General features: G+C 44.8%; 1 protein-coding gene and 1 long non-coding RNA gene across 5 annotated transcripts in view; one reads left to right on the plus strand and one right to left on the minus strand.

The window, feature by feature from the left end:
• Positions 1 to 2919: 2919 nt before the first annotated feature.
• LOC116440304 lies at positions 2920 to 13107 on the minus strand. Of its 4 annotated transcripts, none has more exons than XR_004238535.1 (4): positions 12821 to 13107; positions 6728 to 6789; positions 6195 to 6490; positions 2920 to 5963 (listed from the first exon to the last, which is right to left on the minus strand). It is a non-coding gene; the product is annotated as an uncharacterized LOC116440304 (long non-coding RNA). The 4 variants fall into 4 exon arrangements; XR_004238534.1 differs by having other exon boundaries at positions 2920 to 3135; positions 3647 to 6490; XR_004238532.1 differs by having other exon boundaries at positions 2920 to 6490.
• TSPAN7 (tetraspanin 7) overlaps positions 11413 to 25591 on the plus strand; it is an 84276-nt gene continuing 70097 nt past the window's right edge. The window contains exon 1 of the mRNA XM_032100924.1: positions 11413 to 11557. Coding sequence (XP_031956815.1) covers positions 11477 to 11557 — 81 coding nt within the window. The 5' untranslated portion in view covers positions 11413 to 11476. The remainder of the gene's footprint in view (positions 11558 to 25591) is intronic.

A 25591-nucleotide genomic window follows, 5' to 3' on the forward strand; every position in this document is an offset into this window, starting at 1 on the left:
ACTTCTCTTGTCATCTACCTTCCAGACTTAATTTCTCTCTGCCCTCTTTCTACTGCACTTTGGAATAAAACAGGGCTTTAATAAGTGTTGATTACAAAATGCCCTGATCCCATCCTGCTTAGATTGCATGAATGGCCTATTGCTAGACTGTTCCGAACTTGACCCTCATTCTGCATCCAAATTCAATGATAAAGCCCATTCATCAGCTTGATTTTGGCAGTGTTATACATGCCCTCTGAAACATTATTTTTGGCAGGCTCTCAAAGCACGAGTGACTTTCAGCATACAAATCTCATTTGCTGCATCGTCTCCTTCGTGATCCTTGATCAGCAGGAGCTCAGGACCTCGGCTGACTAGCACAAAACCAAAAATAGTGTGTTTGTCAGTGCAAGTCTGAATAACCATTAATATGTAACCTCAGTGACAACAGGTGGGACGTGCATCTGTGCTGCTGGTTGTTGGTATGTGCTCTGTGACTGCTTTCCTCCACTTGTGTTCATGTGAGCTGGTCAGCAGGAGGAAGATGCCCTAAAAGCACTTGCATCTGGTCCCTCAATCAAGCAAATGTTGCAGTAAGTTGATTTGTCCCACCAAGGACTGTCTGGAGATGGTAACTGCAAAAGGCAGGCCCCTGAATCAGGGCCTTTTTTTGGCTAGATAAGCAGTAGTAATGACTCTGTGTATTTTTTTAATCTTTGGAAAATTTTAGAAGCATTTCTATTCTTTTTGATGGCCTGGAGTTGAATGTTAGTTACCCCTGTGCTACCAATGGAAAAATGGCAGCAGAAAACAGGCCTGGAGCTCTCTCTGCCACTCAGATTTTCTCCCTGAAGGACCAGTTCTCAGGCTTTTTCTGAGATTGCTGGATCTCACCTCTTTAAGTTCTCAAAGCCTCCAGTGATAAGTACAAGGTGCGCTGCAATCCTTGTGCACAAGGTGTGAGTGTCCCTGCAGCAGTTCTTTGGCAAAGCAGTAGGAAGTATTTGATTGCTGCAGTGCCTTATATAACTCAGCAATACCCACGTGCAAAGGCACCTGACCCCCCTGTAGTTGAAGAAATGTTGTGGGGATCTGCTCAAGTCCACTGAGGCACAAGTGACACCACTGCACCCCAAACACCCGTCTTCAGACACTCCTGCAGGGAAAAAACTGGAGGAGCTGCCTGGACACTGGCAGTGTCCTTTACTCCCTCAGAGGGAAACCTCAGGACAAGAAGTGATTCAGCAGAAGATGATGCAGTGCAGGAGTGATTTGCTTGGCAGAGACCCCATTGCAGGTCTAAAGTTGCTGCTCTACAGCACCTCTTTCACTGAAAATGAGTAAAACCAAAACCTTTGCCTCTCACAGAAGGCAGATACTAAACATGAAGCCACCTGGCATTGTTTGCTCTTAGATAATACCCTAACCTAGCAAGTAGGAGCCAGCATTCATAGCAATAGCCCACAGCTTTGTTCTTTCAGCCAGGCTGACTGGAGTCCTTGTGTTCCTCAGTACTTTGAGAGCTGAACCCAGCCCTTGCCAGAGCAGGTCTTTGTGCCCTCTTAATGAAAGAAAAAACAATCACTCAGACTACAGGGGTGATTCTTCACTGAGTTGTGCATATTTCATGCCAGTAAATAACTGTAATAAAATCTGTGTTCGAAGCCAGTAAAATCTATTCTGTGATGATGAGGGATCGGGCTCGGTAAAACGTATCCAGAAATTAAACAAGTAAAACAGAGCAAACAGCTCTGTCCTATCAAGGTAATTTATATCCTGTTAACCACAAGAAAAAAAAACAACCCAACATGCACAAGAGACATCTGGAAGTGAAAATTAACTAAAACCAGACTAACGACATAAACGAAATACAGCCTCCAGATCTGTGTAGCTGAGCCTGATGTATATCACAAACTAAATTGCTTGGGGTATTTGTTTTTAAAAGAACACAACAAATCAGGGAGGAAATTTTCCATTTAAAGCCACAACTTCTCAATTCAGACATTTGTGAGGGCATAAAAGACACAAGCACAGAGAAAAAAAATCAGCTGCCAAGAGCTCTACATGCATGTTGGTCCCAGAACTGATTGAATAACAATAACCATTATTTGAGAATCATTTTGGCTGTCAAAATTCACAATTAATATTATTTACAATCTGGTGTATGACTGCCTGCAGATTTAACAGAATTTAAAAATACATACTGACATATACATGCATAAATTTGGAAAAAATAGTTTTAATTCTAATTTTAATCTTAAAAATGCCAGTTAAGCAAGCGCATTCTGCCCCTGTTGCAATATTGTCTTATACTGAGGGCATTTGATCCTGGTTGTGAAAGAATTTCTGGGTTTGGTGCATTTCCTCTAAATTTGTGAGAAAGGCTGTACATGCTCCTAGTTGAAGAAAATCTGGGCACAGTTTTCACCTAATCACTGACCTTGACTATTCTCTTGTCTATCTAGCTATGAAATCTTCATCCAAACTGCAGTGGGATCTGCCATCTGTTTGATTCCCCTGCAGACCTGGGCAGAGCAGTTTTATGATTTGCTTCCATGCCTATAATAGAGTTTTTATAAAGGTGGCAAATGCTACTGCTTAAAAAACTGGGGGGATGTTGGCTTATTTTTTATTTTCAGTATTGGAAAAAATATCATTATGGAGCTTTTATTTGCTCATATAACCCCCAAATCCCCCCCAAAACAAACATTTGCTAAAATAATGGTAAGCTAAGCAAAGCAGAAAGGCTCAGGTTTTGAATTATATACCATCAGATCTTAAACAATATTGCCTGCCAAATCCAGAGTCCACAACATTTTCAAGCATACAAGTAATTTTCAAATACCCAGCTAGTTTTGCAGTGCTGACAGACTAAAATGATCTCCTGCTTTACTTAGAAGTTGACCCAGTTTGACAGAAAAATCTTCAGGAGGAAGCAAATGTAGAACTTTGTATTTTATTTGATACTACTTTACTGAGTACAGCAAAGCTCTGAAGGTCAGTAATGTTATCCAGGCACTAAATACCAAATACTGCATCAAAACACATCCCAGAAAGGTGTGCCTTGTTCTTTTATTCCTGCATGGAAATGGTGAAGTCCTTCCCTATGGTACTGCTTCCATGGTGCAACCACCCTGTGTCTTCATTGTCCTGCTCCTGCACAGAAGTAATACCATGTCAGTAAGTCATAACTATTATAGAGGCCCTTGCTGTGCTTCTGAAGTCACCAGAAACCCGTGAAAGGCAGCCTATAATTTAGTTTGGTTTTGTGTGACATGTGCAGTCCTTGTAGCTCCCTTACTTATGTACATCGTGGAACTGCCACATGACAACCTCCCTAAACCTGTTCTGCGGGACAGAAGATCCTGTGCAGGTCTGCAGGCTGGGCTGGGCTTTGGAGAGGACTGTAAAACGTAAGGTGGAAGGAAAACACTGAAATGGAAAAAAAGGAGAGTCAGACAAAGTTCATTTTCTAAGGCCTATAAGTTCTCAGGCACCAAAGTGATGATTAAGAGATTTGCTGAGTTCTTCCTCCCCACAGGGGATGTTCCACACAAGTGTCCCTGGGACACCTGCAGCGACTCCCAGGGGCTGAAGGCACGCTTTGTATCCCTCATCCATGAGGCCAGCGTGACAGCAAGAAGACATGGGATGTTCTGGGGCTGACCTGTGATTCTTGGGTCAGAAGCTCCAGGAAGAGCTGGACAATGCAGGGGGCTCTTCAGAGACTGTTTCCACAGCGTGTTGTAAGTGGTGATGTTTATGCAGCCCTGTTTTTATGTTTTCTTTCCCTATATGAAACTGAGTATTGAATACAAGTGACATGGTTAAAAATATTTCAAATGAGTCAATAAACTATTTTTCTCAGTTCCTAATACAGGTATATTTCTGGAGGTTGTCCAGGAAAAGAAGAAATGTTAACAAATACATACAATTTAGGACAAACATGGAAGTCACACATTTCAAAGGCAAAAAACCAAAACAAAATTTTATCAGCCCCCACTATGCATCCTGAAAAAGGAAAGCCCTAGCTGATTCCCTGTTAATTAAAACTCTGCATCTTTCCAGTCTGAGCCTGGATGCAGCAGGCCCAGCATGACAGGCCAGCAGTGCAGGAACCCTTGGTGCCTCAGGTGTCAGTGACAGTGGCACCAGAGCTTGCCTGCCGTGCTCTGTGCTGGGACCATGGCACATGGACAGGACCTCATCTCCTTGTCCAGGTTAGTGATCCTGCCATTGGTTTCACCTGCAGCTAAGACAGCAGGGGAGGCTGTAAGGCAAAGAGGAGGGCGGTGACGGAGTCCAAAAGCAGTAAAAAGGGGAAGATGCCCATAGAGTAGCCACCTACTGCCCCTAGAGGCAGGGTATCAGAAAAAGAAGTGGGGAACGCACCCCCTCAGAGCTGCGGGGAGAGGAGAGGAGGCACCTCTGAGTCACCCCCCAGTGCCCATAAGGAGGAGTGGGGGAGCATGAAGCAAGGTGTCCTGGTGCTTCCCCTGTGCACCTCCCTCGCCCTTCTGCTCCCGGCTCCCTTTGCCTTGGGCTCGTCCTTTTGCTCCGGCTGCTCGAGCATATGGTGCTTTGTTTCCAGTGCCAGGCAGGCTTTGTGAACAAGCTGCGTGTGCTTCTTGCATTCCTTGACCCGGGCCCATCTCGGGTGTGTGGCCAGTCTGGAGCACAGGCATGGCCACAGGCTCGGCTGCGGAGTGGCTGCAGGGCATGAGGGGAGTGCCCAGCCTAAGGGCACCTCCGGAGAGAAGGACAGCCATTCCATCCTCACCACGGCTTCTCCAGGTGTCTTCCCAAATGTTTGATTCAAGGTGCGACACCTGCACCCCCCAGCCAGGCGGGCTCGGCGCCCAAGCAGTGAAGACCCCAGGAGGGGAGGAGGGTGTGCTGGGGGTCAGACAGGCAGTGCTTGGCAGACTGGCCCCAATTGAGACACAGCTGTTTGCTGCTCCTCCTCTTAGAGGAGCAGAGCTCCTCGCCCAGTGGCTCAGGAAATCGCTGTGTGGTTGTGGAGGAAACGAGGCTGCTCACTGAGGGAGCCTGAGAGGGACAAGCAGTGAGTGTCTCCAGGGAACAGATTGCTCCTCCAGAAGGAAGGGATGGGGGCACAAAGCAAGAAAATCCTCTGCAAGGGAAGAAGAGCTGCTCTTGTGCACCTCTCAGCTCGTCCAAGAAACAAGCAGGGTCTGAGCAGTTCATGTCTGCCCCGTTCCCCAGCATCACAGGGAAGGAGTCTGCTCCACAATGAGCAGCTGGGCCTGAAAGCTGGAGCCAGAGCTTTTGTGTGCTCATGTAACAGATACCTGTATGCAACATGCAACAGGCTGTCCTTAAAAGTCAAGAACTCTGCCTATAGTGGCACAAGATGTGCTCTATCAATCTTGTTTCTTTGGTTGTATTAAGATTTGTTGTTGTACACTTTACCTGTAATGAATTGGTTTTTAAACATTATTGCTTTATATAGCATAATCCTATTTGCTAAAACATGTTGCCTATAAATTTGTTGTAATTTTCTCTCTTTTCATCACTAGCATGTTGCTGTAAAATACACGTCAGCTTTAAAAATCAATCATCTTTTATCCTGAGGACATGAAGAGAAGCCATTGTTTAGAGGAGCAGAAGGAAACCCACACACCATACCAAGACAGAACACATTGGCTCAAAATTCATACAGTGTACCTCAAATTCCTTTCATTGTGTGCATTGTCTCATCTTACCTTGAGCGTGGCTATTTATTAAAGAGCTCTTGGTGTTCCCATGGCCTCTGTGATGCTTTTCACATTGTCCCCTGGAATACCACATTTCATACCATTACCTCCCTCAGCAGCATCCATGTTGTCCATGGTCCATCAGCTGTCTCACACCTGAGCTTTCCCCATCCCGCTCTCCATAACCTGAGGACATCCAGAATTCCTTTTCTGCTTAAATAGCTGCACAAGACTTAGGCTATGGTTTCCTTTCCTCTGGAACTAGACCTGAGATGCATACAAGGAAAAGCAAGCCTCAGGGAAAATGAAGCTTTCTCAAACCTGTTTCCAAAGTGTAACTGTTTGTGTAACTGTTTGGAGTGGTCTCTGCTGAAAGGCTGTGAACACTTTTGCTGCAGGGCTCTTAGGGCTGACACAAATAATCCAGAGTCTGCAGCTGGGGCAACAAAAGTAGGAGCACCCCAGGCAAGAGGATAGGGTCCTCCCCCATGTACTTACCTGTGATTGCTGTCAGAGACAAGGTCCAGGGCCTTGCAGGTCCTTGCAGGTAGCCAGGCTTACCCTGCCCAGAAAATACCACACTATATGCAGACACTTCCATGTCAGCCAGGACCCTGCATCTGCCGAGGGGATTGCTGCAGAACAGAAAAGTTGGAATTTGCTCTCCTGCCCCTACTTCTTCTGCAAACACTCACAGACCAGCGATGACAATGGATAACTTCTGCCAGCGCTGGAGAAGAGGCTGAGATCCTCAGTTCTGCCTGCATTTGCTTCAGGGCAGTCAAAGGAGAAGTCTAGTGGAAACGAATGGCACAGTCAAGAAAGGAAAGGGAGGAAAACGCAAGCAGTACTGAATGCTTTGGTGTTCACAGTTTAAGGTGCAGCCCAACCACGCTTCCTGACAGAAGCTAAATAACAGAAAACCATGGAGAAGCGGGACCTCATAGATGTTTCTTAGCCCCTCACATTGATCTTTCCAGAAGAAGAAATTACCTAATTCCTCCCAAGGCTATTATAAATTATCTACTGACCTTAAGAAAATGTCCAGGTAATCCAGGGACACCAGGACAGAATCTGGTATTGTTATTCATAACTACAAAGAAAAGAAAAAAGCAGAGAAAATACAGTGTGACAAATAAATTTGAGTGACTTGACAAATGTGCAGGGTTAATTGTCACTTTATTGCTAAAGATGAAGGTAATAAAATGGTATGGCTCAATTTTTCTTTCTATGTGTCAAAACTCCCATCATTTGGAGATGTAATAATGCTTCTCCTGAAATAATATAGACATGCTCTTTGTGTATTTATATGCTCTTTGTGTATCTGTTTTCTGACCTCTTATCTTTTCCAAGTCCTCCACCCTCCCTTTGTAAATGTTGGTGATCTTAATTTGTCCTGTTGTGGTAGTTATGCTTAGTCACAAATGTATTTATGTTTCATTCCCTTCAAGAGGACACTTCACAAAGCTTTGGAGTAATCAGGAAGTCATCACAGGCCATGAGAAGTACCTACCTACAAAACAGCTATAAACTTCCCTTTCAAATCAAGGCATTTTCTGAGAAATAGGAAAAGTTATGAAAAGCTTATTTGTATCAAAGTTACTGATAAAAGCCAGATATTACATGTCTGCTCTGAAGGGAAATGAGATAAAGGACATCTCTTTTTGGCCTAACATAAGAGCATAAACTGAGCATAATTCATAACGCATGATGTGCTGCCTAGAAAGCATCCTAAAGACCCTCTTAAAAGTTTTAAGAAAGTTTCCTAGCATTGCTGTTTCTTCCTGTGCAAACATGTACTGCTTGTCCATGAGGTTGAGGTGGCACTATGATCTCAATACTGCAGAGCCATCCCATGAGCCCTTTATGCTGAATTGGTGCTAAATATGCATTACATGCTAACTCATACCTGTTACCAAACTACTGAAGATGATGTCTATATTTGCTCCTTTATGCCTGTCCTGCAGGAGACTGGCCCTTTATTTCCAAGTGGTGGTAAATGGAAACACCTTGGCTGATTTTGTCAACACTACATTCATCTCCTGACAGAATCTTTTCTGGGAAATCATTCTCTGGCACTGGCTTTGTAACCCCACGTCTCCTCCTTGGGGACCTATAAAGCCTGAGGCATCTTCAGCAGACACATTTTGGGTCCTGGCCCTGGCAGCTTGGTCCCACTGACGTGTCTGCCAAAAGCATGCAGCCACCAGCCACGTGACAATCTGGCTGCTGTGCAAGAGCTCTGCTTTCTTAGAGCTGAATTATGGTGTAGAGGTGTCAGTGGGACCTGTACGGAATTACCTGAACTCACCTGAGACACGTGAGTGCAACAAAATTATCAGACACTCATTTTTCCTCCTGCTTCCGGCATTTTGCCACAAAGCTTGTTGCTCTGCAATGGACTGACACAGGCTGTGGGCTCCACCAGCTGAGGACAGCCACTGGCAGACCACATGGAGACAGGGGCAATGAGAAAAGGACAAAAAACCCCTCAAACCTCTGCTCTCCAGGGAGGATGAAGTGAGTGTGGATTATAAGCCTGAATGCCCAAAAAAGGACAGCAGAGGTTGCAGCCTTTACGTTCAACAGCACCACAGCAAATCCAGGAAAGGCCAGAATGGACACCAAGAGAACAGAGCACCACATTTCTCACCTGCTTTAATTGCAGAAGGGTGTGAGATCTTTATGTCTTTCCACCACTTTCCCCAGAAAGTTTCTATTTAACCATCAAATAGCCAAGGTCAGTTTCAGGTAAGGTTGGAAGTCCTCATTTTCACTATCTATGGTACAATGCTCTGCCATGGAATGAAGGAGCTCCTTCTAGACTGGTGCTTTGCAAACAGACTTACTAAGACAGAAGATATTCCCTGTGCATTATGAAGAAATAGGAGCCTACAGATTGAAGAAGAATCCCCCGAAAACTGCTAGTGTTTTAAAGAAAAATTTTTCAAATGACACAGTTAGGCAAAAATGTCCTGTTTTGAATAACTACAAGAATGTTCTCTCTGTGGGGAGAGCTATTTTGTTCCCAACTTTGCAAACATGGATTACAGAACTGAAAATGTATTTTGCTTTAGAAAGGTGTGCTTTGATTTCGTTCAAGTAATACTTGAGAATCTGCCCTCCCAAATCTGCAAAACCATGATAAAAATAATTTTAAGCGGTAGATGTGCTTCCAAGCCACACATAAAGGCTAGCAATTGTTCGGTAATCCATTTAAGCCTAAAATGTTTGATGGCTCAGAGCTCTTGTCATATTTCAATGGTATTTGCTGTAATCAGGCAGATTTTTGTTCAGCTCTGTTCAGACATTCTCATTTTTTAATCCAAAATTTGCATCTACATCCAATAAAATATATGCTGCTTGACTGTATGCCAAAAGCACTCAGAGATCCTCCAAAGACATCCTCGTGAGAAGACTGTAGGTTCAGGTGAAGATATCATGGAGCCTCTGTTTCTCAGTTCTCAGGACATTGTCCCTTCCAGGGCCTGACATTTGTGAAGAAAGGAGCTGTATTTCCTGATGTGGACTTTTCTTCTTGCACATCTGTTTTGTCTCTGGTTCCCTGGTGCAAAATTCTCTAAGTTTTAACAGCACTATCAAGGGAGGCTTTGTAAGCACTCATGCAGTTTAGATCCCCAACACATCCTTCTGAGAGGACTCAGGGGGTGTATCTCAAATTAGGCACTACAGAACAGAGTGACCTAAAATCACATGCTACTGGCAGAAAATGTGAGCCTTTGTCAAAATCAGCATCTACCAATATATCCATTCTGATCGATATTATAGTTTGTTTCATGCTTTCTTAAAAACACCTGAAGGGGAGGGGAAGTATAACCATAGCTACTGAAATAAATGGCTGCTGTCCCCTGTGCTGTGACAGCAGCATTTATATTTTCTACAGCCCATGTGTGAGGGGAAGGAAGAGAATTCTCCTGCTCGTAGCTATTTTCTGTCAAAAATCTTAGTGTAATTTTTGTACAGTGAATATTTATAACTGTTGTTAGTGTCAATACAATTTTTTGCAGTTAGTGCCCTTATTTACATTTTAATGGCTGAGCCAATAAAGATTTATTCACCTGTCAGCTGAATTTTCCACAAAAGTGGTGATTGCTTAAAAAAAAACCCAGTATCTCTTGCAGAATACTCCCTCTCCAAGCATCCTTTAGATGCCTTCATTGTTTTGGGAAACAGTAGCTCTGAAAGTCATAAGTTAAACCCAGCAAAATCTTGCAGCAGTCATCATGGCAAAACTTGTGCATATTACAAAAACACTTGCTCAGGAACCATTTTTTTCTCTCTCTGTTTTTCAAAACTGTCTCTTGTATGGCAAAGGCTGTTTTATCACTTTGATATGTCTCAGCTGCACAAACTATATTACTCTTGTAGCTTGAGGAGATTCGCTGCTTAGTGTTGATTTGCTTTTAATGCAGTGGTATGAAAGGTATAATTCAGAACCCTGTTTGTGGGGTGTGCAGGGACACCACTCAGGGGGGACATGCAGTGCTCCAGCATCCACTGCCCTGCACACATAACCTTCTCCAAAATGTGAACTACAGAAAAAACCCTGAAGGCATCCCCTCTGTGCCTGCCCACGGTCTTGGTGCAGCAGCTTGGGCTGCCAAGGCACATATGGGCCCTCATTCTGGCCATGCTTTTCCTGGAGGCAGCCAGCTCACAAACCTTTTTCTTATTCCCACCCAGAGGAGGCTGGTGAGACCCACACCACTGCTTTGCTGCCAGGGCTCTGCAGGATCAGCTCATTTTCCATCCCCAGGCTAATATGGTTATTTTCCTGCAGTCCATCCCCAGCTGGATTTCCCAGTGGGATGGTGGCTGCCGTGACAATGAGGAGAAGCAGGCTCTCTCTGGAGCTGTGTGCTCTCTCCAGGGTGTGTTGTCACTTCAGGCAGAGCTGAGCCAGGTCTGTTCCAGCTGAAGCCCAGGGTCTCAAAGACATAGAAGAATGAGGTTTCTGATCAGTTTAGGCTGGGGTGCAATGTCCAGAGTAGTTTTAGGATAGAGTTCAGATTCGAGGCTGACATGAAGCCAAGGTTAGAGGCCAGGCTCCAGCAGCACCCCAGCTTCATGCCCTGCTCATAGGTCACAGATCTTACAGTCTCCACACAGTCACCTGCACTAGAGCTGCAAAAGAGGCACGTCACAGGCGCAGAACTGGACGAGACCCGGTCCCTCAAATGGCTTCGGTGCAGAGCTCTTGCTCTCAGGTACAGCCTGGCTCACGCAGACTGTGTGGCTGTAACCAGAGCACTGTCAAACCTGCGCTACTTGCCCTTGCCGTGGTCTCCAGACCTTTGCAGCTTGCGCAGGAAAACACGTTTTAATCGTGATACTGAAAAATACTTTCTCCCGTGCGGGCAATTCCCTCTGCAGCTCCGACCGTGCAGCGCCTCCATCCCCAAGCCCCTGAGCAGACCAAGCAACGCCTCCGAGCACCTTCCCGAGGAAAAGGGGCGGCCGGGGGGTGTCTTTCACCTCATCTTGCAAAACCTCAAGCCCCCCCTCCCCGAGAAATTCCAGTGAATGACACCCCTGCGCCGAGCCCGGCAGATGATGTCCGAGCCCCCGTGCCCTGCCCTCGGCGGCCCGGGGCGGGGGTCTCCGGGCAGCGGCAGCAGCAGGAGGCGCGGTGAGCCCGGCCGCGGCAGCCGGGCGCTGAGCTCACCTCCCTCCGCCCCCCCGCTCCCTTCTCCCTCCCCCTTCCCTCCCTCCTCCTCCGCCTCCTCCCGCGCCCAGCCTGCAGCCGGGATCTCAGTATTATGGCATCGAGGAGAATGGAGACCAAACCCGTGATAACGTGTCTGAAAACCCTCCTCATCATCTACTCCTTCGTGTTCTGGGTGAGTGCGGCGCGGCGCGGAGCGGGCAAACACGGACCGCCGGACACGGCCGGCAACCCCCGGCCCCCACCTGCCCGGGGCGGGGGGCACCGGGGGCTCCGCAGCGCGGCTCCGCCGGGGTGGCACCGCTGGGCGTGCGGGGACGGGGCATATCCGCCGGAATATTGATCTGCATGCACACACACGTATATATGCGCTCATACATATACATACACACATATATGTGTATAAAAAATGATGGCTTTTGCCTCCTCTCGCGGCGAGCACATCCCCCCGAGCCCTCGCGGGGGAAAGTTGTAGGGGTCTTCCCGAGAGCCTCCATAGCTTGACCCCTCCCCGCCGCTCCCCTGGCCGGCCGGACCGTGTCCGCACAGCCGGACCGTGTCCCCACTGCCCGCCGCATCCGCGGGGCGCGGGGGATGCCGCCCCGAGCCCCCGGCGCGTACCTGGGCGCAGCGGGGCTGCCCTCGCCCCGGCCGCGGTACCCGCCGCACTGCCTGCGTTTCGTAACCGGGCTCAGGCTCCCGCAAACCATTTTCCTGACCCAGATGCATTAATTGAGTTGCCGCGATTGCCTGACTGGCAGCCCGGCCGTGTTTTTCAGGCGACCCCGGGGGCTGGAGGTTTTCGCAGCGTCCCGGCCTGTTACTCAGCAGATCCCCGGCAGGAGCCGCGTATCGCGGCGGCGATCGGCAGGTTAAAGACCTTTTAATGGCACACGGTGACAACATACGATAATGGCCCTGCTGTGTGCAGTTAGAGACCTGCTCCTCACATCATCGATACAGCGCGCTGAGGCGCATTTGTCACTTCCTAGCCAGAGGAGCTGGTTGTGCTCTGTCGGTTTAGTAGCTTTGTGCTGTGGAAAGCGCCTGTGAAACACAGTGACTCAAATCCTCATCTTTCTGCTTAAAAAGGCATTCTAAACAAAGAATTGATTATTCATGGCAATAACGTTTGACATTTTTTACAGAGAACATAGGACTTCAACTGTTTCAACTGTAACTTCATAGGCTTTTTTTTTAAAGCATAACCAAAACACATTTTGCTAATCCATACTTATGGCAGTACCTCGGTGTTACTGGCCCCCCTCATGCCCCCCCATATTCAACATATCCCCCCCCCGCTTCTTTTTTAATAATTTTGGGGGCAGCAGATGTGTCTGAAATGGATAGGAAGCCGGAATCATCTGTTGGGGTTTTTTGTTGGCAAGTAGATCCTTCACATTAGTCTCGAGGTAGGTGGCTAAGTTTATATACTTACCACAGTTTCAAGATTCATCCTTTCCAGTCCTCAGTTCTCAGTGGATCTGTAATAAACCCCTCTTCATCCTGTGATGAATGAGCAGCTGCAGGAGCTCAGGCGAATTCATGGCATCTTTTAAAATCGCAGATTTTTTTAAAAGTGATCTCTGTATCTGCTGTAGCCCGAGTAAACAGAGGACTTGGATCAGCACGCCCGTTGAGCTAGCACATTTCACCAGCGCTAATCTCATTTAAAAAGAGAGAATTGTACATCGAGCCAAGCAGCTGGCTAAGGGCATTTGTGCCGTAGGCTGTCAGGATGCCAGGCCAGGTTGACAGCTGGGACCTGGTAGGGTAAATAACACAGCTGAGCTCTGGTTGGGCTCCTGCAACACGGCTGTGCTGGTGGGATGCTCTGCTGAGAAGACTTTTCCTCTGAACTGTGGGTCAGGCTTCTGTGTGTCCTGATCTTCTCCAAGGGCATGGCCCACTCTTCCAGTTACCTAACATTCGACAGCTGCCAGAGTCTCTGTCCTCTTCCTTGAGCCTGGAAAAGGAGGAGGAAATCTGGTTGGAGACAGAATCCTATGGCCATGATCAAAGGAGAATGAAGATTCATGCTTGCTGTTGCATCTGGTTTCTCAAGGCACCAGACTAGGGAAACCTAGGCAGGTCTCAGTGGAAGAAGACAGCAAAGGATTTGTAGATTCTAAGTCTTTATCAGCTCTTCTGTGCTAAGAGGAAGAACAAAAACTAGTTGACATTTTTGTTCCCTTTCTGAGCTCTGAATCCATTTAGAATAATTTGGAGCAGGATGCAGCTATTGCCATAAGGAGAGCAGAATTATGATGTGCTCTGGCTGCATGCTCATTTTCTTTTCTTTAGACAAGTTTGAGAGCTGAGGGACGCATGGACTTCCCTCAACACCCCCCGCCCACCTCCATTATTTTCTGGGGTGATTTTTGTACTCTTAGAAGCTGCTGGCTCCAGAGTCAGTGTAACTCAACTTCAGTCCCTGTGAATTCTCAGAGCTGAAAATATGGGAAGGATTCTATTGGAGGAACTATTTTTAAAATTTATTTCTTGGACTGATCTAAATACCAGAAGGAAACCATGCCAGCACCACAAATGGCTGTTTTGTAAATTTTTATTCTGACGGCTTTCCCACATTTTTTGGAGAGATTGTAAGCTGATTTCTGAAGGAGAAAGCTCTGCGTTGCTTAGCTGCTCTTTGTATGGTTTCTTTTCTAGCTGTGGGAATGGAGTTGTGATACAACACAGGGCAGAAATTCATCCTGTGACAGGGTGGTGTGTGGTGGCAAGCCTTTCTTTGCCTGTTGGGTCAGGTGGCTATGGATGGTGATGTGAGGCAATGGGGAGAAGATGCTTCTTTGCAACCAGTGAGCTGTTCTGAACCATCATGAAGGACTTCTCTGTGTTTTACATTGTTTATAAAATAAGAAAATCTTTGTGCACAGCATGTTACCCCAACGAGTGATGTTTTGTCAGGGTTAAATATGAATTGCATTTGTATCTGTGGGACAGATGTATATTGGTGAAGGCTTTTAGCATAAGCATTAAATGAGGCTGCACTGACTTCCATGGGAGCTGTAGGACCATAATGAGGAGACACGGTTCATTCAAATTTCACACTGCATAGCTTGTTCCCTTCCAAATAGGTTTTGTTTAATGGTATTTGTTATTTTGATAGCTTCCTCTCCTCCCCCTCACCATACTTCCCAACTTCTTTCTGTAAATGTATCAACATGGTTAAAAAATTCCATAAACAGAGATAACAAGATTTTTATGTGCTCATATGTATTGTTATTCATAGAACACATCAGATGCCTAAGGTTACCGCTTTTGGTCCTTAAGGGATGTAGTAATAAAAATTCAACAACCATTTTTTTCCTAATCAGAATTCTGTACTGAATGCATCTGGTTTGGAACTAGTAGATTAAAAAAAGGCGATAAAACCTCTGCTTGGCTGTTAGCTATTTTTATTTTTCCTTTTGGGTATCATAAATTGCTTGCATAGAAATCCAAGATACAGCCTGTCTTGTTTTTAAGAGAAGATAAATTTTGGATTAGAATTCTAAGTGAATTTTTTATAGGAGAGAGAAACCTTGAAGCACCCCTCAGTATCTTGTATTTATCTAGTACTTAAGTAACCTTTGGTCTTAAAACATGTGTACAATTAATATTTCATTGTAGCCTTCTAAATATATTTTGTTGCCAGATTAGCTGCCTGCCTCAATGTGTTTTGTGGGGGGAGCTTTAAGGGTGCATGCACTTGTCCTTAAAGTTACATGGCTGAGGAAAATGGGTTTTGTCTTCCATGCAAAGCTGTTTGTTGCCCTAAATACGCACTGTAGCAAAGTGATTACTTTCTGATCCTAGGCCCTGCGAGACACTCGGCACTCAAATGAGTGCTTTGTGTGTGCTGTCCTGCTGGAATTGGGTTTTCTTGCTGTCAATTAATGTAATAAAAGTGTGTAAGTAGAGTATCCATTCAGATATTGTTCCAAGGTGGGTCACTGATCTGAATAATATCTTCCAAAGTTTTTGGGGACTCCATTTGGTTCTTAGAACTTGGTGTGTCTTTGGCTATGTGACAAAATTAGAACTAAGGTAGCTACTTGCAGTAGTGGTGGTTTGGTTTTCCAAGTTTTTATTGCTTTGAAAATAGACCTGTGCATCCTGGTGTGATGGAAGTTAGCAGGTGGCAGGAGAGTGGTGGGGCAGGTAAGTGCTGCTTGGCTGTGAGGCTGTGATTTTAAACAAGGTTGAAATGACGTGTTTTCACATGGTTCCTCATCTTTTAGCCAGTTACTCTGGGAATGTGGTGTCACTGGTGTGGAGGTCAGGGGGTCTGGAGATGGCCACAGGAAGGGCGATGGGCTCAGTGCCCCTCTGGGATGGGAGGTGTGGGAAGTGTTGGTGCCTGCTTTGAAGCGCCTCCCCATTTCCATCTTCTCAGAATTCCCCCAAAAGGAGGTCACTGGTGGGTGCTGGGAGCACCTCTGGTGTTGGGACAGGCAGCTCCCGCTGTGGCAGGAGGGTGGAGGAGGCATTGCCCCTCCGTTCCAGGGACTCACAAAGCTGTTTTCCAGGAAATGACTGAGACAAAGAGTGAGTGTGGCAGCCTGCTGTGGAGCAGAGATTTATGGCTCAACTGCTGACCCATCCTCAAATGCAGCCGTCTGAGCTGTGCATTATAATGTGGGATTCAATTTGCATGTCCCTTTGAGTTACTAGTGGCATTAGTCATCTCCCCTATAAGTGTCCATCTGGGTTGCTGGAATTACTGGTTTTCTCCCCAAAACTTCTTTCCAGTGCTTCTGCATTAGTTCCTGAGTGTTTCTGGTCTTTTAAATACCTCTTACCATGCCTGTATTTTTTTCTTTTAATTCTTTTAAAATATATATGTTAGCAGATGGTTTTAAAGGAAATATTTTGGGAAATTTTTAGCTTTCCCATGTGGCTTAGATTGCTCAATCTTTTGCTGGTTCCATTTGATTGCAAAGTCAACACTGCTATACTTTTAGAAAGAAGTGTTATTACTCACATGTAGTTACCTGAAATCCCAGAAAAACCATGCTCTCAAAAGTGCACAGTATCCCCCCATCACGACAAATTTGAAGTGCTCCACTGTTCAGGCACAAACCTCTTGCAGTTGCCTCCTTAAGTCAGTTGTTTTCTGGTCTGTTCTCATAATGATATACATGAAAGATTAAAGATAATAGTGTTTTCTAGTGAGCATAGCCCAAGGTGAACTCTGTTGGCTAAATAAATAACTGGATTTAAAAAACAACCAAAAAACAGCAAGATGGTGTTTGAAACCATAACTCCAGAGTCAGTTTTCTAAGATCCTTTGGGCAGTGTATCCAGCTTGGCTTAGTTTAGTGGGGTTTTGGGTGGGATTTTTCACATTCTGAAAATTGTGTGTTTATGGTACAAATTAGCATTGTACAACTCATTTAATGGAATAATTGACTTTGCCTGTTGGCTAAATGATCCTTTTCTGTTTGTGGAGCTGTTCTTGCCTCTCGGCAAGTGCGACCCCTTGACCTTGGAGTTTGTATCAGGACGGTTCTGTAGTTTGAGGATGGTGACATTTTCACATTCAGGGGTCAGTTTGGACTGGTGAAGGGGGATAATGGGTGACTTGAAGTTGCCTCCATTCTATTTGGGAAGGCATAGGATGCATTCATAACCAAGCAGTGGCAGGAGCCCTTGTTTTTCACAGGGAAGGGAATGAGGCTGTGGAGGAGTACCACTGTATGTGTAGTAAACATTTGGCTGTTTAGCATTCCCTTGTGCTCTGAGCAACCTGTTGTGTGGCCTAAACAGGGTAAATGTAAATTCTAGGGAAAGGTGCTAGGGATGCCTTTTTAGCAGTTTTCCTTGAAAACAGCGGTAGAGTCCGTGGATGCTTGTTCATTCCAGCCTTGCTTGTCAAGGAAATGGAGTCAATTATCGTAGGTAAACCAGGGGAATTTAAAATGGATCCAATAATCTGATTTTATCTCTGATTCTGTGTCTATTTATCAATTCCCTGTGCTGTCCGGGAGGGAAATTAGGTTACCTGGTACCGTTAGTTGTCTCCATCTCTGGATTTTTATCATCATTTCTTCTGTTGTTGCAACTGTCCTACAAATTTACGTGCCAGTGAGTTAATAGATGAATATCTAGAAAGGCTCTTTGTGCATGTAAGCTTGCAGAAACATCTCCTTCAATCTTTCACATGCTGTTTAAGCCCAGTGACGCTTGTTACAGAGGCTTTGCTGTAGTGCTGAGTCTGTTCTGCAACCACCAAATTTTTACTTTCCAGCCCTGTTGGTCTCAGTGCCTTGCAAACCTCGGTGTCTGAATCTTTAGAACAGAATGCAGGACTCCAGAAGTGACTGTGGGGAGCAGATGACAGATACTGTATGGACATTTTTATTTGCATAATGTTACTTCTTTAGGCTTATTTCTATTAATTAGTGTTTCATCATCTTGCAGAGAAGAGATCCTTCACATGGGCAGAGCAGGCTTCTTTCCATCTTAGCTCTCTCTCATGGTGGTGGGCAGATGGCTGATATGTTCTGTCTCTGTAACAGTTCTGGGTTAGGAGAGGGAAGCATTTGAATTTCCCTTGCACTGAAGGGACTCCAAAGCATGGCACACTTGTGTCTTACTGGATTATCTTTACTTCATAGCTGAGCTGGTTCTTTGAGCCCTGGGAGTAGGACACAGGATTTTTAGGAGCTGCCATAAAAGAGTGGAAATTAATGTTGTTGATACTAACTTTGCTGTAATTTCCACGTGGTGTTTCCCAAGATGTTTTCCAGATGTGCTTTTTTCATCTCTGTGTTTATGGGGACAGTGCTAAAATCTTTAAAGGAAGCAAGCAGCCCCCCTTCTCTCTCTGTTTCTTGCTTTTCCCATCTCCCTGAATATCTGTGCTGAGTTCAGTTGGTGGCTGACAGTATCACTGTGTGATACTGTCAGTGACCTTCTCCCAAAAGCCAGGCAGGATTCACCACATCCACCAACAGCCTGGGCTGAGCAGAAGGTGAAATTGTGTCTTGCCATCATTTATTTTTGGGAGATATTTGCTGAGAGCTTTGAGGAAAGGTTGGGTTTGGTTTGAGCTGAATGTGGATTTGGACGGATCAAATTGAAATGTTCTTTTTCTATTATTGTATTCAAATTAGCCCCTTTTAAGAGTTTAATTGCTAGGAGAATGGGATGGGGCGAATAATGACGTGATGGACTTAATCTGCAGAAGTCTCTGGATCTTGGGAGCAGACCTAAGGAAAAGGTTGGCATGCTTATAAGGTGCTGCAGAGAAGGAAGAGAGGGAAAAAGAAACTCTGTAAATATCATACAAAGAGGAGCATTTATATTTCCCTAAAACTGGGAAGAGAAGGAAGCCCCTGCTATCTGATCCACATAACCACTCAGTGCCTTAATGCCTTTGAACAGGAATGATCAGCTCAGACCTGCTGCTGCCACAGGATTGAAGCTGTCAGTGAAGCTGACAAGTTCCTCAGGACCTTGTTCCTGACCACATTAAGGGCACTGCTTCAGAGGATGCAGTGCACAGGAACAGCAAATGGCACCAAATGCCACCAGCAAACCACGTTTGCAACTCAGCACATGAGAAATTCTTACTGCAGGACATGAGTACATCTCCTGCAACTGAAGATTCAGCTAGGCCATGCTGATTTAGTCATTTGATAAGTTTTCAAAACAGTTATCATTTGGACGGAGTTTCTCAGGGGTTGGCCTCCATCTGGAAGCAACTTTGAAGTGTTTGGAAAATTTCTTGCATTTTTTGGCAAAAGAATATGAAAAACTGCTCATTTTGTATGTTTCTGAAAGTAAATGGGAGCTATATCAAAACCTGACATTTCTGATGTAGGTAGTCTTCTCAGTGATAAAAACTTAGTGATTTGGGAAATTCTAAAAAAAATGAAGTTTTCAAAGAAATGAGAATTTCCTGAGTATGCCAGGTAGCACTGAAATCCTTTTTTTTTGTTTCTGGACTTGAAGCTGAGCCCAGTTTATGGCACCACAGGCTGTGTCATGGCATGTGTTGCATCAGTGCAGTTGGGCAGTACCAAGGCTTCAAAGTTGTGTCTGAGGCTTGGAGCCCAGGCAGAGGTGAAATTCTGTGGAGGAGATGGGGAACTGTGGTCTGCAGGCCCATGCAGTCTGCAAGGATATACACCTGGACAGGAATTCTTGTCCATGCTGGAAGATAATTCAAAGGTGAATGGCAGTGTGCAGCTTGCTGGGGCTGTCTGGATGCTCTGCCCTGACCTCAACCAAAGAAAAGGTGGAGGACATAACAGATTATGGAAACATGTCCAAGTCAATTCCAAAAGCTATTTGAGATGGACGATTGCTGCAAATTTCCTGCAATGGAGAACACATTATTTTTGCTGCGTTCCCTAATAGTCTCCTGCCCAAAGCATTTTCATTACAATTTGTTGTAGCCACCACTGCATCAAAAGACAGCCAACACATCAGAAATATGCCATGAAAGTTGTGCCTTTCAATCCTGGAAGAATAGGTTAAGATAAAAGAGAAGACACTTTCCAGGTATGCATTAACAGAATAGATAGAAGAATAGGTAGAAACTCAATCCTCCTGTTTCACTTCAATAGTACTTAACATCTAACTGGCTCTAATTAGGCTTGGAATGGGAACATAATTAAGTGCATGTCACTTCTGTTTCCCTTTGAAAACAAAAAAAGGAAACAAATACAGATAGGTGACCCTCAGTACCTTGATGCTCTCCCTGATGGCTGCATCTTATGGCTGGGTTCATTTTCACTGGTGCAGCTGCCCTGTGCTGGATGTAGCATTTATTGCTCTGTGGTGTGCACTGATTGCAGACAGAGCATGATTCAATTTACCTGCAAAATAATGTCTTAGAGGAAACCAGAAGCTGATATTATTGCATGTTTTTGAGAACTTTTTTCTGAATTTCCTGTGTTTTCAGGTCATTGATGCTATGCTAGAGCTGCTTTTCTGTATAGCTGAGTCTTTGAGTCAGTTGAAGCTGCAGTTTCTTGTAAATGTTGAGAGCAGCTTGAGTGTTACCTGGAACTGAGTTCCTCTTTCCAGTATACTTCAGGAAAACTGCTGAGTTAAATCGTGTGGGTCAAATAATCTAGGGGCTTAAATTGATTTCTCTTATCCCAGAACAACTTATAGGCCATCTGTGCATCACCTGCACTCTTCAGGGTTTTGCTTTTACTGTGCAAGTGCGATTTAAAAACTCCTGAAGAAAGAACCAGGACCTCAAGATGTTGGGGATCTGACTGTCAGGAATGTTTCCCCATTATTTCCTGGAACATACAAGCCAAGTCTCGGAGTATCCTTGCTACCTGTTCTCACAAAACAGGAGCTGATGCAAAGGGATTGAATCAGGATTTTCCAACAGAAGGTCACACCATTTAAAAAGAAAAAAATGTAGTTCATGGAGACGACCTTACAGGTTTATTTTTGTCGTGGCAGGTAGGACTGGGGACACATAACAGCCTTTCCAGGAGGCAGCGTGACCTTGCTGCATTTACTGAGTGTGTGCAGGATGCCTGCGCAGCTTTCAGAGCACTCGTGCAAAACTCTCACCAGCAGGATGGGGCAACTGTTGTTTTTGCCCATGGCCTTGTAGATAAATACTTCCTCATGGAAAAAAAGACTCCTTTTTCAACCTTTCCCCATTGGTCTCCAACTTTAAAGCAATGCTTTCACTAAGCCTCCTCCCAGCATGGAAAGGGCAGCTCACTGCTCTTTGTCCCCTGCTCAGCACTGACTTCACCCACCCTCAGCTGTGTTTACTGGCATTCTCACCAGAGAGATGTGCAAGACAGGACCATTGCTCCTTGACCCATCCAGGGTGGTCCTTGCCACAGCCAGGGGACAGCCAGCAGCCTCCTGGCCAGAGGGAGAGCACCACCAGGCAGGTGTGGGGTGAGCTGTCCCTCTGTGCTCACCAGCCAGTGAAATTACAAACTGCAGGGGATGTGCTGGACCATCCAGTGTGGTAATAAACAGTATTTCATCCAGCACTTGTGTAATTTTCAGCTGAAACCAGCAACAAAAATAAAACCTCCCACTCCCAGGACTTTTGTATTTTGTAAGCAACAGCTAGTTGTTTTGTGAAGAGATGGTTGTACTCAAAATAGGTATGTCTGTGGTAGAGAGAATTTTCAGCTCATGGAATTGATCAGAATGATATGGAAAAGTTGCCTCAGTTTCTGTGAGCTGGCATGACATGCATGTAATACTCTTTAACACAAAACAAACCTGGTCCCTGTTGTACAGAAACCTGAGCATGCTGCACCATAGCTATTTTTTAACAGAAGTATCAGATTTAATGTGTTCCTTCCCCCACTGCTCACTGACCTCAGATTGCTGGGGAACCAGACAGGATTAATCCATGTGCCATGAAGAATATCCAGTATTAAAGCAAGAAGCTGGGCTGTTTCTTAGAGCAATGCAATCCCCTAGTGCAACCCCCAAATGCAATGCAATCCTCAAATGGTCAAGAATATAACCGAACCACAACCACTTCTTTTTTTTAGTTGATTTCTTCTCTTAATTTTATTAAGTGCTTGGCTTTCCAGTGTCATGCCAGGTGTTAGACCAAAGTGAATTCCTATTTTTCCAGCACTATTGATTATGAAAAATATATAAGATTGCAGACCTTTAAATCTGAAGGATATAGAGAAGAATTTCATGCCAAGCTCTTTGGCAATCAATCAAGTTATTAATGATGTAAGAGTAAGAGCCACCTCATCACTGAAGAACAGCCAATTACCCAGTTTTTCTTCTAGTACCATTAACCAGCTGATCAGTTGTGCCCCAAGCCCAAGTCTGTGTGACAGTAAAATTTCCCTTTTGAAAACATATTTGCTCTACATCATATGTTAGTGCAATACTGGTAAGCAAAAGAATATCAAATAAAAGGACATTTCAAGAAGAATTACATCAGCTCTGGTTGGTGGGCACATGTACGTGGACTTGGCTTGGTCCATATGAAAGGTGTAAAATGTCTTGCAACATCATCTTGCTCTCCTTAAATGCAGTGGGAAATAAACAGGACCAAACTGTCTTATGCAGTCAGGCAATGGTTTTTGGAACTCACCTGTGCTTAATATTCAGGTTTGGTGAAACAGAAAGTTATTCTGGCTTGGATTCCACAGACTTTCTATAGACATGGGGCTGGGAGGGTTTATCATTCTTGTGCTGGATATCTCAACAGGATAAATTTTTTCCCTTTCCACTGTCAAGTCAAATTCTGCCTCTGGTCTCTAGACTTGCTTTGGTTACCCCGTGGCTTTGCAGCACAAAATCATTTTATAAGAAGATGTTTGATCCTCTGGTGTGGTAGTTCCACTGAAGCTTAGATGGACCCTAAAAGAGGTAGAATTGTGTTTAAAATTTTGCAGCTTCTATGAAAACAAAGCCTAAACTGAAAGAATACAAGAGCAAAAGACTTATTCAAGTGTTGATGAGATGGTGTAGTGCAAGACCACACATGAGCCAGCTGGTGGATGAATAAATGCTGGGTGTTATGGCTGGCATCAGAGGGCATGGCAGAGTGCACGCTGTCTGGATTAAATTCAGAAAAAACTGGACCCCTGCTGCACCCTGTATGTTGAAAAGGTGGTATTTTTTTACAACAGTGAAAGCTGTATGTTATATTTTCTCTGTTCTTAAGAAGCACTGTGTAATTTCTTAGGGCAAAACTAAATCTTTGGATTTATTTACCAGTGGTAGTCCTTAAAGAATAATAGCTGGAGTGTCCATTTGATGGACTGAGCCACTGATGCAAGTCAGGCAATATGTCTAAGATGTGGCACAGCTGTGAGTTAGTTATTTTAGGTCCCTAACTGTAATAATTATTATGTTGTAGCACTCACTTTGACATCTGCATCATTTCAACTGCAGGAATAGCAAACTGAATTAAAAATTAGTGTTACCTGATGTTACTTGTAGAGTATAGGAATGCTTCTGAGAAGTCAAATGAATGCTGCTTGTGGAGACAGACTATGATGGAGCAGCTGGCTGTATCTGAGCTATGAAATTGATGCACCATGAAGCTTCTTTATTCTGAAGCTGTATTTTTGCTCTGGAAAAAGCATTTCAGGCTGCCCAATATCTTGGGGGAGGGAGGTGAGCTGCTGGTGCATGAGAGCAAGCCCCAGATGAGTGAGCTTCCACAGCTGGGAATGATCCATGCAACTTTCCTGTCTTCCTAGATCAGGCAAGCCATTTTGTGGGGGGGAAAAAAAAAAATCCTGTCATGCAGGGCATAGGGAGGATAGTTTTCCTTCAGGGAAAGAGGTGCACATTTCTGTAGATGGATATTCACCTTTATTTTGGAAGATTTTTTGGCTGGGGCACAAGCATGTTGACACAATTCCCTATGGAGGAGACTCGGTGTGCCTGCTTAAGAATGTCCTCATCCTCTTTGTGCTAAGTGCCAGCGATCTGTTATCTCCACGGTATGTTCCAAGTGTGGCAAGCAGGATCAGGTTTAAGTGGTGACCTCCAGAACAAGGTGGTTTGCTTACTCTTACCCTGCTGTGGACATGAAGACATGGAGGAAGATTTTGCTGACATGGAGCTCTGGTTAAAGACCAGTATGTAGAATTTTGTCTTTTTTGGATTCTGCCAGATTTTGTGAGTGGGATTGTCAAGTGCTTCTAGGAACTGGGTTGACTTCTTAGCTCAAGAAGAGTTTGTCTCTAGTTTACTCATGCAGTGGATATTACAACAGAGTTATTAACAGTTTTGTTTGATAAATTGTTATCAGACAGCTACAAAGAACTTCCCATCTGTGTGGGGATGCAGCTTTCAGGACTCTGCTTTAGCACAGGAAAAGGGCACTAGCACCTACTGGGGCAGAGGTTGTGCTGGGAAACACAGTGTGGGCTTCCAAGCTGCCATTTAAGGCTAGAAGAGGTAATAAGGGAAAGGATTTCAGGCAACTTACTGCTTGGAGGACACATTTTATTCGGGGATTTCTTCAAGTAGAAGGGAGTTTGTTCATGCTGAGAGCCTATTCTGTAGCCTGTGGTTTCTCCCACATCCCAGTGAGACCCTTCTGGAAGAAGTTAATGCTGGCTGCTCTTGGTTTTGTGTCAGAGTTAAATTAAGGCTTTTCACTAGCCTGGATTAAGGTGTATTTTGGTGTTTGGTGGGTGTAGGCAGTGACAGCTCATGGAAAGATGTGATCATTCATCCTAGCGTGCATCTTGAATCTGAGTGGGTGAATGACAGGCTGGTTTTCTTCCGATGGTCCTGTGCAGTTCTGTCTAAAATCCCTTGTAATGGCTATTGCCCAGCTGGTCAGGCTGAGAGCAGAGCGGAATGGCTTAGGGCAGTCACTGTTTTGTTCTTATCCTCTCCTATGGCTTGGTGAACAAGAGGGCAAAGGGCTCAGCAGGGACTCAGCAGAAGGTAATTAATTTCTCTGGCATTCCTGGACCATGCTGCTTTTAGGCAGAGAGAATTTTCAGGTTAGCCACAGCATGGTTTCGGTTTCCCACTTCTCCTTCCCCCTGAGTGGGTATCATGTAGGGACAGAGATTGCTCTGCAGCTTGGTTCATGCTTTGTTTTCTTTTATCACCTTATGTGGTGCAGTTTAAATTACACTTTTCAAATGGTAAATTGCTTAGGAAAGACTTCCTAATGCCATTTTTCCTGGCAGTTTATTTCATACTTTTCAAGCAAGTTGTACCAATCAAGTGTCTAGTGGGGCTGCCTGCTAAGCAGTAACAGATGGCCCATGCAAGCGAGGACAGGAAGGATCACAGGGGTAGGAGTCAGTGTTATCTACATATGTGTTTTGGATTGCATCATGAATGCTTCCTGCTTCCCAGGAGGAAACACAGCTGGCACTGGAATTGCAGAGATCTGATTTTTGGTATTCTCTATTCCAAGTCTTGGCATATGTAAAAATCAAGTTCATGTTGGGCTAGATCAATAATATTGAAATTATACCTCTTCTTGGATAAAATCACTGTGCTTGCTAGTTTTCTCTTTTTTTTTTTTTTTTTTTTTTTTTTTTTTGGCTTATCCTGTAGTCAAAAGTACTTGTGAGAAAACACACAGAAGACAGCAGCCAGGTCCATGATGTAATCTTGCTACCATGTGTGCTCTACCACAGGATGGCCTGAAAATGGAGTAACTAATGCAAAACTGAAGGAAGAAAACCAGAATTAATCATAGATGATTTGACCAATATTTCCCCTGCTAGCTTTGTTCCTGCACTAAAAT

Source organism: Corvus moneduloides, chromosome 2, assembly GCF_009650955.1.
Source record: "Corvus moneduloides isolate bCorMon1 chromosome 2, bCorMon1.pri, whole genome shotgun sequence".
Lineage (NCBI taxonomy): Eukaryota > Metazoa > Chordata > Aves > Passeriformes > Corvidae > Corvus > Corvus moneduloides.